Source organism: Buteo buteo, chromosome 15, assembly GCF_964188355.1.
Source record: "Buteo buteo chromosome 15, bButBut1.hap1.1, whole genome shotgun sequence".
Classification (NCBI taxonomy): Eukaryota; Metazoa; Chordata; class Aves; order Accipitriformes; family Accipitridae; genus Buteo; species Buteo buteo.
Genome location: NC_134185.1, coordinates 30,600,070 through 30,615,260, shown reverse-complemented (window position 1 = coordinate 30,615,260; position 15,191 = coordinate 30,600,070). Strand labels below are relative to the sequence as shown.

Sequence of the window (15,191 nt, the reverse complement as noted above, 5' to 3'; positions counted from 1 at the left end):
TGAGACCCAAGTGCTATGTCCAGATGCAAACTACTCCGAAAATAATTGTATGGTAACGGAGGTTGCAGCGTGCCGGTGCCTGGGGCCCATTGACCCCAGGGTAGTACAAATAAAGTCATAGCTGGGAATTAGGAGGAAGGTGTAAGAACATCAGTTGTTAGCAGGGGAGGAGAGATGGACTGGTACCCCGTGGATCACTGTTGTACAACTGCGGGAAGGACGGAGGATCCAGGCACTACATTTTGAACGATGGGGCTTCGGTCCCACCGTATGGCTCTGGTGATTTGTGCCATTTCAGCATTTACACTGCACACTTCAGGGGAATTACAGCCCCCCCGGTATAACTATCTGTGTTATTCTCTCTGTTCTGTGTGCTCTTAAATTGTGGTGTGAACCTTGTGTAAAGCTTGGTAAGCCTTTGTAAAGCCCTGCTGCCCCTTCCCCACCTGCGTACAGGGTGTGTTCAAGGCAGCACCCATGGACAGGGGAGCTGTCATTGCTAACTGTCTAATTGTATAAAGTCTCTGTTTTCCCCACTTGGGAAAGGCCTTTTAATTGACTCTTTCTGCTGGCCAGCCCTCTCCCCAGCTCCACAGCCCCCCTGCGTGGTGCTGCCCACCTCCCGGCCCCCCCAGCCCGCCGGGGGGGGTCAGTACCCCAGGCTGGGGAAACCCCCTGTGAGCATCGCGTGTGGACCTGGAGAAGTATCACCCTGGGAAAGGAGACACATTCGCTTTGAGGTTTGGCCAAATAATTTTCTTTCCTGTCGGGGAGTGGGGGTGGGGGGAGCTTGTCTTACTTCCTTTAATGCTGCTTGTGGAGTTTTAATCAGTTATGCTTTTTTGAGCCCCTATTTTTTGCCCTGTGATCCGTCATCTAATTCGATTTTTCATTCCTGCTACAGAAAAAGTCTTTCTGTAATTTCCAATATTCAGCTTCATTTATCCCTTTTAGAAGAAATGTAGCTTTTTATAGCATGCTTTTCTCTCTCCAGTTTCTGTGAAGCCATGGGTGAGAAAGTGTCAAGCCTGAGGTAAAAAATTAGATTTAAAACCCCTGATCCAGGTCTGCTGGGTGAACCTCCATCTGTAGCTGACTTCTGGGAGATTCTGGTCCAGAATGAGATTGGAAGAGCTGTCTGCGTGGATGGCAAGCCGGTATGACAGTGAGCATCACCTGCAGGAAACTTTTGGGGGGCCCTACCTTGTCTTGTTTGAGGCTGCCCTGCTCCCCTTGTAGGATATTAGCAACAGCTTCTTTCCTGCCATAATCCTTCTCAAATGAACAGTCTTTCTGGCCCTCTTTTAGCCAGTCTGCCTTGATCAGGGAAGTGCTTAAGAAATAAACCTTTTTTCACTTCTCTGGTTGTTTTTGTGTGGTCACATCTGGACCAGTTTTAGTCTAGGTCTTGCCAGATCACAGAGAGCTTGCTCTGGTGCTTTACCATGCTCCTTTTTGCTCCTGATAGGCCTTTTCTTAATTTTTCTCAGTGGAGACTTTGCTATTGACGAGATGCTGGTTTGGGGGGCATGCAGATTTCTGTATCTTCCCATTATAATTTAACTCCTGTTACCCAAAGGATCTTTTTCTAGTAACAGTATTATTTTGTGCTTCTTCCCTGGAGTGGCTTCCTTTGAAATTGGTAACCTTGCAGGCTCTTTGAGTTGACTCTTGCTTTTGGAGGTTCATCTTCCCTTGAATGTCCCAATGTTGGGGCAATAGATGATGGAGTTATCCACACCTTAAGCTCCTGTTTATTCCTGGAGACCATATTCCTCCTAAAACGGCTCATGTCTGTTCAGCAGTTTGTGCTCTGATGTCCCTGTGTTCGATCTCTCCCTCCAACTCTTCTCTTGTTACTACAACTTCCCTTTTTTTTGATCCAGGACTCACTTTTCAGACTTCTAGCATCAACCAAATGTTTTGTGTCTGCAGATGAAAATATGACTTTGTCATTCTTTCTTCTGCATTTCAGTTGACTCTGGGTGATGTGAGCAAGCAGGATAGAGTCAGGTTATAAATGGTTATTTTCAGGTTTCCTTTGAAGAGTGCATCGCTCATTGTTTAGGTCCATCTGCTCCCCTCTGGGAAGTGCCCTGGGGTTTCCCAGCCAACCCAGAAGAACATTAACTCTTGCTCAAGCAAATACATCTGTAATTAGGAGTCTGTTTTTTGGATCTGATTTTGACCCTGATCCCTAGAGTTCCATAAAATGCATTGGAAAATCTGACTGGAGGACTGCAAAGGTAGGTGGTAAAGGCAACATGTGCTAGGGAGATTTGAGAGATTTTTCTAGGCTACTTTGTGAAGCTTGATTCTTAGCTGTTGTTGCGAGTAGGGGGAAAATGGATGCACTAAGAGTGTTACAAAATAATTCAGTAACTATAAATAAAATTCCATATAATCTGTAAGGCAATTTGGAAAGAGCTGTGAGAAAAGTGAGCTCTCGTGTTGGTGAGATTTCTTAGGCTGGCATCAAGCCTACTCCTTTGACACCAAGTTTTAGAGCATGCCTAGAACACTGTGTACTTGGGAGGCTTGATAGAATTTTTTATTTTCATTTTGGTTCTTTGGTATCATTTTAATTTATTTAAACCTCAAGTAAAGAAGGTCTATTGTTTTGTGGTTGGTTTTTTGTGTTTTTTTTTAATGATCAAAAGGATTTGAGAGGTGACTTTCTGATGGGCTTACTAAAATAGTAGCTGGACCTACTTCTTTCCATTGCATTCCTGTAGTAAAGGCTACAGATTAAAGCTCACAAACAGGAAAGATCATTAATGTGCACAGTCTTCTCTTACCCTATTGAAATTTGGGATTGCAGAGCAGCTTCATGCAATTGTATCCAAGATATGCACAAGGGACATAGTTTCCCTGAAATCTCTTAAACCATTTTGTCTTTATTTTTATATTCTTCCGTGGTTACCATTTAGGCATCTGTCAAGTGAATATCTGTGACTAAAGGATTTTCAGAAAGAGTAGAGATCTGGGGGGTTGTTTTGATGATGCCAGTCTGCACGGACTATCACCAAAAGCACGTAGGACAAATCCTTAGTTTTATCGGTTTTACAGTATTTTCACTTTGGAAGTCTCACTTCGTGTTGCCACAGCTCTGAAGCAGCAACTGCCGTAATGTCTAATGGTCTTACTCTTTCTGTGCATAGGGCAGAAACATGAGAAGCTCTCCATGCCAGAGAAGATACGGCAGAGGAGCAGGGGGAATTACTACTAGCAAGCTGTGCTGCGAAAGCGTGGAACAGTTGTGGCTGGCCGATATTCACTGCATTGCTACAGTTAAAAAATCTGCTAAATAGAATTAGCAAGGAGTTATTGATTAAATGTTTAATTGGGGCTTTTTGATCCTTTAAAACCTATCCAATTAATCAAGTGAGATTGAAAGATAAGTGAAATTATGGCTAACTTTTTTCAGGATGAATCCACTTGTTAATGTCATAGAATTGGGGGGGGGGGTGGTAATAGAGGGTGTAGTACGATAGCTGAATTTCAGAAAAATCTTTAGCTGTTTTGTCTAGATAATCACTTTACAGAGTACCTAGGTAATTATTTGATGGTGTAGTGATAAAGAGACTGATGAGACACTGCACTGGATAGGCAGAGACCGATTAATTAGCCCCAACTTGCTTTTTTGGAGGAGACTGTCTTATTCTTGAGGGTCTAATTCTAACAGCATCTGTCATGAAAACTGAAGTTAAGAGTGGAAACTGCTCATCAGCAGTTTTGCTGACTAGCTCATTTGTTTTAGTGTGGTACTGCATATTTCTTCTGCAGAATATCATTCCCACAGTACATTGCTGCTTCAAGATTCATTTTTATTGCAAAAATGACTTGTTAATGCAGTTGTTGTTTTAAGGTGAGTTTCTGCAATAACGATGGAAGGCTTGTGTATTGGAATATTGAGCAAGGCTAGAACTAGGGTTTTTTTAATTAAAGATGAAACGCTGTACACTCTGCAGTTAGATACCAATGAAAGTATTCCTAGCCTTTCCAGTAAGATTTATGGTCCTAAGAATATTTTGAGAGACAAACTACTTATACAAGACAAGTTGTCACTATGAGAACACAATGTTGTCATGTAATTAACTATCAGTAGGTTTCCAGGTTAGGTCTCCGCAGGCTCAAGCTGCAGCCTTAACTTTAGTCAGTACTCTCAAATTCAAGTTTTCTGTGGCTTTGTGAAGATGTCAAGGCAGTGGTTTGTATTCAGGTCTTTTTTTTCAAGGCTCTACTCAGGAATTACTTCCGTCATTAACAGATTCTGGAAAAGGTAGGGATGAGTTTTGCAGCAAATTGCCAAGGAACATTCATATACGAGGCCTCAAGAATTTGTGTCTTAACGCTAAAGAAGTTTTGTAGTTTCTTAGACGTGCACTAACGCCTGTCCGTGCATGGTAGGGAGGATAGGTTTTAGATATATTAAATGGGAAGGCACATGATATCTGGTGTATCTTCCTGACTAAGATTTGGAACAGGTATCAGAGGTGGATTGAGCACTAGGTACGTGTTAAAACTTGCAGGGCCACCTGCCATGCTAAGGAAAATGGCGAGGAGGCAGCAAGCCTGGAGGTTTCCAAACTGCAGTCTGTGCTACGTGAACCGTTCAAGATAGCGTGCGGTTGCAGCAGTGCTTGACTCCCTGTGTGATGGTCCTTGCCCAGGCTTCAGGCAAGATCCCTTAGCACCCCTGCCCGAGCCAAGGACCTGAAGCTCCAGAATTGGCTGGCTGCATTTGCAGCCAAGGGGCTGGAAGCATCAGAGGACGCCACCAGGACTTGGGTTTTTGGGGCAGGGCAGGTGCCCCCAGCATGTGCTACAGCCACTGATCGTGAGTTTGCTCAGCCCTTTTGTGACTGTAGGAAGAGCTTTATTCCGCTGTCGGCTGAAGACCCTTTCACACGTTTTCATCTCCTCAGGCATGGACGGACCTTGATTTTCATGTGCCGTGATGGACAGTACAGGAGATCCCAGCTATTCAGATCCTGTAGTTATACAGAACTCTGGATGCCTATGGCAATGCTTTTGTCTCCAGTGAAAGATTCAAGGTGACTTCTCTCTTTTATGGAGATGTTTTTGCTTTTTGCACCCAACTACCTACTTCTACCTCATCTGAACAGCTACTGTGTTTCAGCTGTCCACTTTAAAGGGTTTTTTGTTGTTGTTGTTGCTGTTTTTTTGCAAAGCCAGAGATTTAGTATGCTGCCTAGAAGATATTACTTGATTTATGTGGTGCACTAGGCCAACCTGAAATAAAGGACTTCTGTTTAATCACAAATCAGGGCTTTTGTTGTACATATAAAGGAACAGGTAGTTTAGTTCTTACTCTGATGCTATAAATTCAACAATCACAACTCTCTCTTGCTTTGTTTTAACTTACTGTAACACCCTAGCTGACTAAAAACACCCCATCTACTGCATGGGTTCAGCAGCACTTTCATTTTTTTGGTGGGTTTTGCGTGCATCAGCAAGAGAGAGGAGATCAGATTACAGATATTACCTGTGTAACTCTCTATCTGCTGCCTGAGTGACAGTCACTTGCTGCAAGAACCCACTGCCAATACTGGGATATCCTGTGCCCCTTGGGATGCTGAAGAAGTGTAAGGAAGATGGAGTGAGACTATGAGGTGCAAGGTGCAGGTGAAGTGATGGGACAGGGACGGTATTTTAAGTGTTGAGAAGGTGCAGTAGGAAAATGGAAGAAGTGGACAATGGACTCTGGCTTTCTTGCTCACTTAAGATCCAGCATGCATTTGAGAGCTGCTGCTGTGGTGGATGGTCCTGGGAGCACTTGCCAAGCAAAGTTACAAAATCCTAAAGTAGTCACACCTGAGCTTTTGTCACTTGCAAGCAAGGTCATCAAATTTTCATGCCCACCTGGCAAAACAAGTTCCATTTGCATGATAAACACTGATTATCCACAGATAATGTCATACCTGACCTCTAACAAATTCTTGAACTTGCACTCCCCGGCAATGTGTATTTTAAAAAGCTGATTTGGCCACATGTCAGCATAGCACAGCTGTTACTTAATTTAACAAGAGTTAATTAAGCTGATATCATATTGATGAGTGTATTGGAAAAACATACGTATTTGGGAAAGTGCATGACTGGACTGTACCTCAACTTTGTTCTGTTGTTTGCTGGTTAAAACAAATGTTTGGCCCTTGATAGCCTTCCTACTGTTACCGTTTTCCTAGTGGTTTTCTTTTTTCTTTAATGTTGCTGTTTTCCTGTGCTTAAAATAGTTGTGTGTGTGGTTTGGATGGCTGGTTGAAAGCCTTTGATATCGATACTGTATTCTTGCCGTCTTCACTGAGTAATGACAGTCGGCCAAAATGCACGTGTGGCTGACCATGACCATTGCTTTTCACATGTCGGCTGTCTTGCATCTATGTTTTGCAAAAATGTCCAGTTGTATTTGAAAATTTCTCATTATTTCTGTAACACTTGCTCTACAGCAATTTAAAATTATGGCTGTCTTTTAATTTAAAATTTATAGAAGTTAGCCGATTTGATGAGGGAACTTCCTGTGACCCAAGGCATAAGCTTTGCTTATTATTTATGCCGATTGGTGGTTTGAGAGCAGGAGGCCAAAGTATTTGTGGGGGAGATAAAAGTCACCTCTTGCGTTTCTGGCTGCCCTCTCTCACTATAACCATAGCTGAGAACCAGGTGCTGCAGCCCTGCGTGATGCCAGCTGCCTCCCACCATGGTGTGCCAGTCTCACGCCAGTTAAAAGGAGAAGATTGGAAGTCAGGAGCTGTGTCCTTATGTGACACTGGGATGGGAACAAAATCCAGGCTGCTGACAACGTGTTTAATGTTTTAGGCTTCCTTTTTTTTCCATCATGTGTTTCAGAAGCATAGTGGTAGCTTTTAAAATGCATAAAATAGAGGAGGGTATTTATCCCTCCCTAGTAAACTTTATTAGTGCCTTTGCCCTGTCAGAGTGCTGAGTGGAATTCAAACCCCGAAGTCCAGGAAATAATGAGGTAAGGGCCAGCACAAACCTTAATGTCATCTTAATTCTGCCCAAGGACCTGATGATACCTGTTGGAACAGTTCAGTAACAGGAGTACCATAAAAAGCAGGTGTGAAAAACTGAGAAAATACATTTTTGTTTGCATTTTCAGCTTTCATTGTATGTGTTCCAGCTTAAAGTAGCTGGGAAATACTTTAGCAAAGGAAAGCGTACCTGTTAGCTCGCAGCAAGTGCTGCCTTTGAGGAAGCAAGTGGACCTGTTTAAGGATGGGATTTGTTAGGTTGCGTTGTTAATGGCAAACAAGGTTTTCTTCTCACGTGCATTGCCGGTGATGTGATGTGATGCGACGCGACGTGACAGTTGGTAGTTGGTGGGCGCAACAAGATGTCATGGAGCGAAGGAATCCTCCGATCAAAGGTGGAGGATTTGTAACATTTAGTACATCTGAGAACATTTTAAAATGTACAGCAGGAACATTTGCTGTAGCTCTTTTTTGCTTTAGACGGCTAACCCAAAATTGGCTGTGGCCCATGGTGGCTCTGCTTTCTTCCTAGGGGTGTTGTAGTGCTTGTAGCATGGAAAGACGATGTTCTTAAAGAAGGTTTCAGCTGCACTTTGGTGCTTATATTACCTTAACCTCTTATTTCCAATTTAAGTTGTGAGGATTTTGCTACCCTTCACATTTCTGAAGGATGTTTCTGCTTGTAAGGTCTTCAGATATTTTGTATGTTAACTACATTTAATAAATATTTTTTCAGTATTGTCATGCAACAGATTTTCTTCTTTTTTTTAGGGCAGGGAAGGCATGTGTCTAGGAGCCTAACAGTATGATGTTCCCCTGGGATACAGGAGACTGGGATTTTAATTCCCTTGACCTGGAAGACAAGAATAGGCATGCTGAGTCAAATCAGGGTTCATTTTGTATTCTACTATTCTGTCTCAGGCAGGGCCAGTACTAGGTGAATAAGGTATCAACAGCTTAGGAGCAGAACGATCCTTCAGTCTTTTCAGCTTTTTGATGTCTGCCTCTTTATGTTTAGTAATGCTTGATGTACTTTCCTTACATAAATTCATCTAATGAGAGATCAGATCTGTCATGTCTCAGAAGGTAGACTCAATTCCTTTCATAAAATAACAAGGGAAATATTTATGCGAGGCTACAGCTGGTGATGTTCCGAGGCTGATCCCAGGCTAGCTCGGCAGCGGCACTTGCCTCTTCAGATCTGAGCCCGGGTCTCCGTGGTTTCCTTGGGCATGGGGACTGGAAGCGAGTGGTGTTCCTGACAGAGCATGATGGGTGGTTTCTGTAAGAAATGGTGTGACTTCAGGAGAGGATTCGTAGTTGAACAGTCTGATAAACTGTAGATACCTTTCTTAAGCCTGAAGGCAGTCCAAGACTACCTTTACACCTTCTGCTGACCACCACTTATCTCAGTATTTTCTGTGGAGCTTGTTCAAAGGAGCACTGTAGGGCGAAGTGAATCCCGGTGAGGTCCTGGAAGTTGCAGCCTCACAGTCTCTCTATGGATTTAGCTGTCAGCGTTTAATTTCCTTTCATCGTGTTTGGTTCCATTTTCTCAGAGGGAGGTGAAGACTGTGCAGGGTAACAGAGTCTTTCCCACATACTAAACGTTTTCAGCTTTTTTCTTGTTGGCATTGATGGATTGGCTGTACTTCTAATGCAAAATTTGACTTCCCATGTGAACTTCAGAGTGCATTGACTCAACTTCGAGATGAGTCCGTACGCTGCCCTCGGGACGTTCACTGAAATGCCTGTCCTGAACCCCAATGCCTGGGACAGTCTCAGATTCAACATACAAACACAACGTTGTCCTACTGACCCGCAGTGGCTGTCTTACGAGACTGCCTACAGGTTGTCTAGCTGCATATGACAGCTTCTTTTCTAATGCTTCACATTGCTCAGCACAGGTAGAATTAAGCCCTTAATAATGTTTTCATTATTGCTTTCCCAGTAGGACACTGGGGGTCAGCAAATTGCAAAGTAAGCTGAGCCAGTAAAGGAGTTTTGGAATACTTGCAGAGTTCCTTTTGGAGAGGAGAGACCTGAGCTCCTGCGATCTGTTGGGTTTGGGAAGCACTTGCTAATGTTAGCTAAAAGCCTTTCCTCCCCTGCAATACTCTGCTCTCTTCCTTTTGTCACACGACCTTCCTCTCCTATCTCTACAAAACGGCTTTCATGCAATCTGGCATGTCAGCTGTTGCCTTTGTGCATTGTGTTGGGTCTGGGATAAAGCGTAAGCTCTACAGCCCTGGTGCTTTATAGTACAGCGTGAATGCTGATGGTGCTCTGGTTAAGAAAAAAGCAACCAAGCAAACTTACAATTAACAATAACTAATCAGATTTGGGAACTGTGAGCTCCTAGAAGTAGCTGCATTTTTAAAGGTTTTCTTTTTCTTGCCCTTTTTAAAGCTGCTCACCTTGGTGTTTTTGTTATGGAAAACTGCATTGGTAGGGAGCAGACTTGTGTGTACATCTTAGTATTACATGATTTATCTTCAGAAAGCTAATTAGTGCTTGAAGTAGAAGCTTATCTACTTCACAAGTGTAATTTACATCCCTTGTCTTAGAAACAGCAGCAAGCAACCACACTGCAGGACATCACCTTAAGAAAGAACAAGTACTGGTCTTTTTCTGTACATCTTTTCTGTATGTTCCTGTTTCTAGAAGCTTTTTCTGCTACCCTAATGTGTGTCAGTGTGAACGCTATGCAGAGACAGTACAAGCCGCTGCAGCAGAGCTCCTCCGGGGAGGTAGCTTAATCAGCCCTAGGGTGAGTTCTTAAATAAGGGAGGTGACAGACTGTAGAAAAGAGGCAGAGATGTGAAATCTTTGAAAAGAGGAATATGACTCTACCTTCTGGGGGGGAGCAATTCTATTACACACTGTAAGCATAAATAGAAAGCAATTCTATTATATGTTGTGGGTCATAAGTCGAGCATCCATCCTGAGTTCCCTTGCTGTAGAGAGCAGTTAGAAATCAAACTCACATGGATCCTCTAAAGTACAGAACAAAAAAAAACCCAACTGTGCTATAATCAAGCACCAGGGTGCTGACAGAACCTCCCTGGTGCAGATCAGTACTAAGACCACGATCCATCCTCTTGAGAAATACGTTTTGTGTGTTAGTTTGCTTGGTTTTTACTCAAAACCCTGTTGGTTTAGGCATGAATTAGCAAGGCAGCGTTGGCACTGTGAGTAAGCGTGACATGCCTTCCGTCAGCCATCCTGTTCTCAAACACTTTTTAGAGCTGACTACAGGTATTGGTGTGGGCACTAAGCATCTTTACTTGCGGCAGCCTACGTATCCCATTTTGAGAAGGGCCAAAAGCTGCAGCCAAGGCACCGGGTGATGTAAAAATGAAGGCGCTCCAGCTCTGGCTGTAGTCAGCATGCTGTCAAGTTGTATCAGCCTTTGGAAGCAGAGGGGAGGAGAAAATAGAAAATGGAGTGCCGGGGAGCTGAAAACGGCAGCCGATGCACGGGTTGACCTCCGCGTGTTTGTTCTTCGTTGACAGATTGATGACACCTGGGAGCGAAATTCGCTTTGTCCATAAGCACATGGGGCTGGTGCCGGGCTGGGGAGGAGCTGCCCGGCTGGTGGGCATCGTCGGCAGCGGGGCTGCCCTCCGGCTGCTGAGCGGGGCTGCCCGGCTGGACCCCGAGAGCGCGCTGCGCCTTGGGCTCTCCGAGGAGACGCTGTCCTCTTCGGATGGAACTGGAGCGCTGGAAGAAGCCCGAGCCTGGCTGAGCGGGTACACGGAGGGTCCAGCCAGCGTGATCCGGGCTGCGAAAGAGGTGGTGACAGCGGGAAGGGAGCTACCGGTGGAAGCCGCCCTAAGGAGAGAGAAGGACGTCTTCGGAACTGTGTGGGGCGGGCCTGCCAATTTGCAGGCGTTGGTTAGAAGACCAAAACATAAATGACAGCGCATAAGAAATGTTCTTGACCTTTTTGCAAACAAAGCTTTCGCTAAAGCAGGCATTAAACGGAATCATTTAAGGGCTTGTTCATTTAAACTGGCGCTAACGTTCTTGTCGCTCACTTCAGGCAGACACATTTGGTGTGCAACCACAGAGAAATCCCCGGCAGATTCTTTACTGTCCTAATCACCTGCTGAATGATGATCAGTGAAATTAGTATGTAAAGGTAAATAATGTGCTGAGAATAGAACTATAATTCTTTTGGAATGAGACTGAAGATTATTTTCTTTGGAGTTAATTTTGGTTTTCTAACTGGTATGGAAATGAATTGCTTGAAAAATAGGAGGTTTGTTTATTTGCAGAACAGGTGCATCTAAAGCTGCGACATATGAGTTCCCCAACATTAGACCAGTGTCTAAGCAGCTATGGAGGGATGATAACTGGTGAGATGATAGTTTTTATTTTTTCATCTTCAGTCAGTTCTTTGCATAATTGCTGAGAAAGTAGCCAAGGATACTTCAGTTTCAATGGTGATTTTTACAGGAGCAGCTCTAACTCCCTGAGGAGCTTATAGGCCTCATTCACTGACAGTGATTCAGGTCTTTAAATGCATTTAGGTTTCTTCTCACTGCTCAAGGAACCAACCACCCACATATGCATCTGCACATTCCCATAGCCTGGACCTGTGCTGCTGAGCACATGCAAAGCTGCTGACCCGATTCTTTACATAGAATCTAGTTGAAATCTTGGAAGGCCATGATGTATCATGCCCCCAAGTGGGATGTCCTTGACTGACTGGGTGGCCTGAGTACTTCACCATTCTGGAACGATTTGTGCGTGGATCTGTCTATGTCTTACTTTAGAGTATTTTTACTGGTAGGGCATATTTGGGCTGACCAGAAGATTTGAAACTCAGACTCTGCTTCATGCCAGTGACTGTGCAAGTAATTAGATAACTCAGTGGGCAGGGTTTTCCCTTTAGAAATCAGAAACTGGCACCGAGTCCCTGCTTTGGCAGGTGATTCTTAAAATGGAACATCTGTGAGAGCAAACCCAGGCAGACATATCCGTGTCAGAGAGTTTCCTCTACTATTGGTTCGGATGCACTTGTCTCTAAATCAGCAGGGGCTGAGATCTGAGCTCAGGGGAGCACGTGAAGGAGGAAACTTTGGGCTGTGCAACATTGACATGCATTCTCACTCTGACAGGGCATAACTAACTCTAGACATGTGGAATAAGCTCCCTTAGGAAAAGGAGGTGATTCCTTGGATGGAAGTCCCTGTTACAACTTCTACTGTGGCAGGATTCCTGAGTTTTAGACAGTGAGGTAACTGTGCATGTGTTTGAAGATCTTGGGACAGATCAATGACGGGAATTAGGCTTGATTGCCTGTTAAGATTCTGCAGCTTTTGAGCAGATGCTGGGCTCTGCTGGGGATGTTTTACTGTATGGCTTTCACAGCAGGGAGTGTGTATAGCCTGAAGCAACCAAAAGAAATGCTGAAGAAAGGGATGCGTTTTGAGCTGGCATCTCCAGCAGGATAAGGAACTTACACTGCCCTGTTGATTCTGCCTGTCTGCCTTCACACCTGAAACTGCTGCTGGAGGAAGATTTCAAATTTCTCTTCCCCCAAAAGAAGGTTGAATTTTTACTTCCAGGTTAGAGACAGGAATGGGAACATGGGGAAAGCATAGTGTTCTGGTTTGTGCCTCTTCCCCCCCCGCTTCCCTGTTTTTATCCGCTAGCTCACTTGTTAGTCCCGAGTGCAGCTGGGTTCTTGCCCGTGCTCGAAAGGACTTCAAACCCATTACTTCTGAAGTATGGGTGTTTTAATATAGTCAGGCAGTACTCGACTGTTTAGTAATGAACCTGTTCCGCTTTTCCTGAAGTTCCTCAAGACTGGCGAGGGACTCCAGACTGCCAGCGTCACTGAACCTTCAGAGTGGGCTCCAGTCCATGCTCCTCCGTTTTGAAGCACTGTCATAAGTCAAAAAACTGTGCTTTAAAGGGCAACTGGTTATGTCTTTGCTAGCAGTAAGAATAAACTTGCCATTACTAATACTGTCATTATGATTTTTAAATGGGTGTGAAAATTGCTTAGAACCTGAGAGAGACCCTTGAATCATTTGGGTGGTGGGTTTTTTTTATTTTTCAGGTTTGCCAGGCTGTTAAGGCTCATTAGTGTATTCAGTGCAATGGGTGATATAAATATGAAAGGGAGGAAATTATAGCAGAAAAGCAGAATCTGTTTTACTTGCATGTTTTGAACTAGACCTGTGCTGCCAGTAAGTGAAACTCAGTATGTACACCTATTGGGGACCTCTTTCCATGAGCTTGCTTCTCATTTCACCAAATGCATTTCCCCAGCCATCCTCTCCGATTTGTATCAAAGGCCAATGTTTGCTTCTAAGAACAGGACCAATAATTAGCTAGTACTGAGACACTTTCAGATAAGGGAACAGAAACTCGTTTTGTTGGAATCACAAATATACCACACATAGCTACAGGAGGTTCTGAAGATAATTACACGTGTTTGTTTTGATCAAGGATTTTGTGAGCAGCCTAATACTGTATTCTCTGGTTTCTTTTCTGTTTTAAAAGCAAGCACAGACCTTCGTATGAAAACCAGCCTAAGTAAATTACCATGAGTGCTAGCATGAGAGCTCCAGACTGAGTGAGATTAAATGGAATTCCATTTTACCAATTTCAAACCTAAATGCTTTATTTCATAAAATACTTGATCATCTTAAAGTAACAAATACCTGCAGCCAGCACCTGATAAGCATTTATATTTTCTTTACAGTTATTAAAGACTACAAGCTTCATCTCGGTTTTTGTTCCCCTTCAGAAATGGCCTAAAACCAAACAAGCACTAAATGCACAAAATAAATTAGAAACCTCAAAACTGATACTCCCAGTCTTCTAATTAAACGGCGTGCTAGCTTTTGTGTTTCCTAGGGGTTAGTTTGCCAGGTCCCTCCTCAGCAAACTAGGTTTCCCGTTACATTGTGAAATGCCCGTCTTGTTCTCTTGCCTCTGTGCACTGGGACAGCCTGAGTGCTTCATGGGGGTGTGGATTCTGTGCCAAGTGTTTGAAAGTTGGATTCTAGAGATTGCTTTTAGCAATATAGATACTTTATCATATTTGCTGCTGACAGAAATACACTTACCAAATGGGCAGCCTAGGCAAGCTAGGTGTTCTTGCTGAATGCTTGGTTCACTATGTGATTTTTTTTTTTTTAACTGTGACATAGGATTCCTATGTCTGTGGTTATCTGTTCTGGAAATGAAGAGATGCAGTAGATTTTATAGTACTTTAATTTCCTTTCCATTCTGCTCCACTGTGCATTTCTCTAGCTATGCTGTACAAGTTGAAAATCACTTAATGCAAGGAGTAACAGAAAACCACATAATGCAGTGTGGCTGTGGCTTAGCTAAAATTGACAGAGAACCCATCTCCTACTGAAGGTAATGGTTTAAATATAGGATGGGAATTACCGGTTACTACTTTCTCCTCGCTTGATCTGGGGAGTGCATTTGCTACTCTGATGATTGGCTATTAAGCTCTCACCAGCCTTACTTTAACTAATTTTAGTACTTCACAGCTGCAGTCGGCCAGCAAGAGCCAAAAGCAGCATTATGGGTGTTTGGCTGAACAGAGGTCTGCCTCTCTGCTTTGGTCAAGAACCCCCAAGGGTAATCACTGATAAAATTATTTGTAGACTGTTTTGGCTGAAAATCCTGAAATTAAGTATATAGGGAGTCAAGTTCTTGTATTTTGCTTCTTGCTTTCTGCAACAGTACATACCCTCACATGAAGTAAAATGTATGCACATAGCAGAAGTGTTCTTACTGAAGGTTTTTGCAGCACAAAGTCAGACTTTGATTAGAGCCACTGTGTGCTAACTCAAAAAAGAAATAAGACAGCTGACAACTAACAAATAGAAGAAAAAAAGCATTCCATCTTCTTTCCTTCTGAAGTCCATGTTAATGAGCTGGCTTATTTCGTTGTGGAACGGGAAGGTGATTGTAAAAAATCTGTGATCAAGAGCATCCGTTCCTAGCTGAGAAAGAAGGTAATCTTCCTTCTTCCAGCTTAGTCTCTTCTGCACTTTCCTTTGTTCACTGACCCACTGATCTCACCTGTGGGCAGAGGAAACAAACTGGAGGCCTGGCACAGCTTTGCCCAAGATTTGACATGTCAGCCATCATTACAGTAAGGAGAATATTTTAGAAATTTAAATCTACCATTTTTAA

At 43.5% G+C, this 15,191-nt stretch overlaps 1 protein-coding gene across 6 annotated transcripts in view; it reads left to right on the top strand.

Annotated features, from left to right (window-relative positions):
• Window positions 1-12,672, top strand: part of ECHDC1 (ethylmalonyl-CoA decarboxylase 1) — a 40,751-nt gene extending 28,079 nt beyond the window's left edge. For 5 of the 6 annotated variants that reach the window (XM_075046910.1, XM_075046906.1, XM_075046909.1 and 2 more), the window contains 2 exons: window positions 4,929-5,057; window positions 10,532-12,672. In XM_075046910.1, coding sequence (XP_074903011.1) covers window positions 4,929-5,057; window positions 10,532-10,937 — 535 coding nt within the window. In that variant the 3' untranslated portion in view covers window positions 10,938-12,672. The remainder of the gene's footprint in view (window positions 1-4,928; window positions 5,058-10,531) is intronic. The other variant, XM_075046912.1, reaches the window with a different exon arrangement.
• Window positions 12,673-15,191: the final 2,519 nt, after the last annotated feature.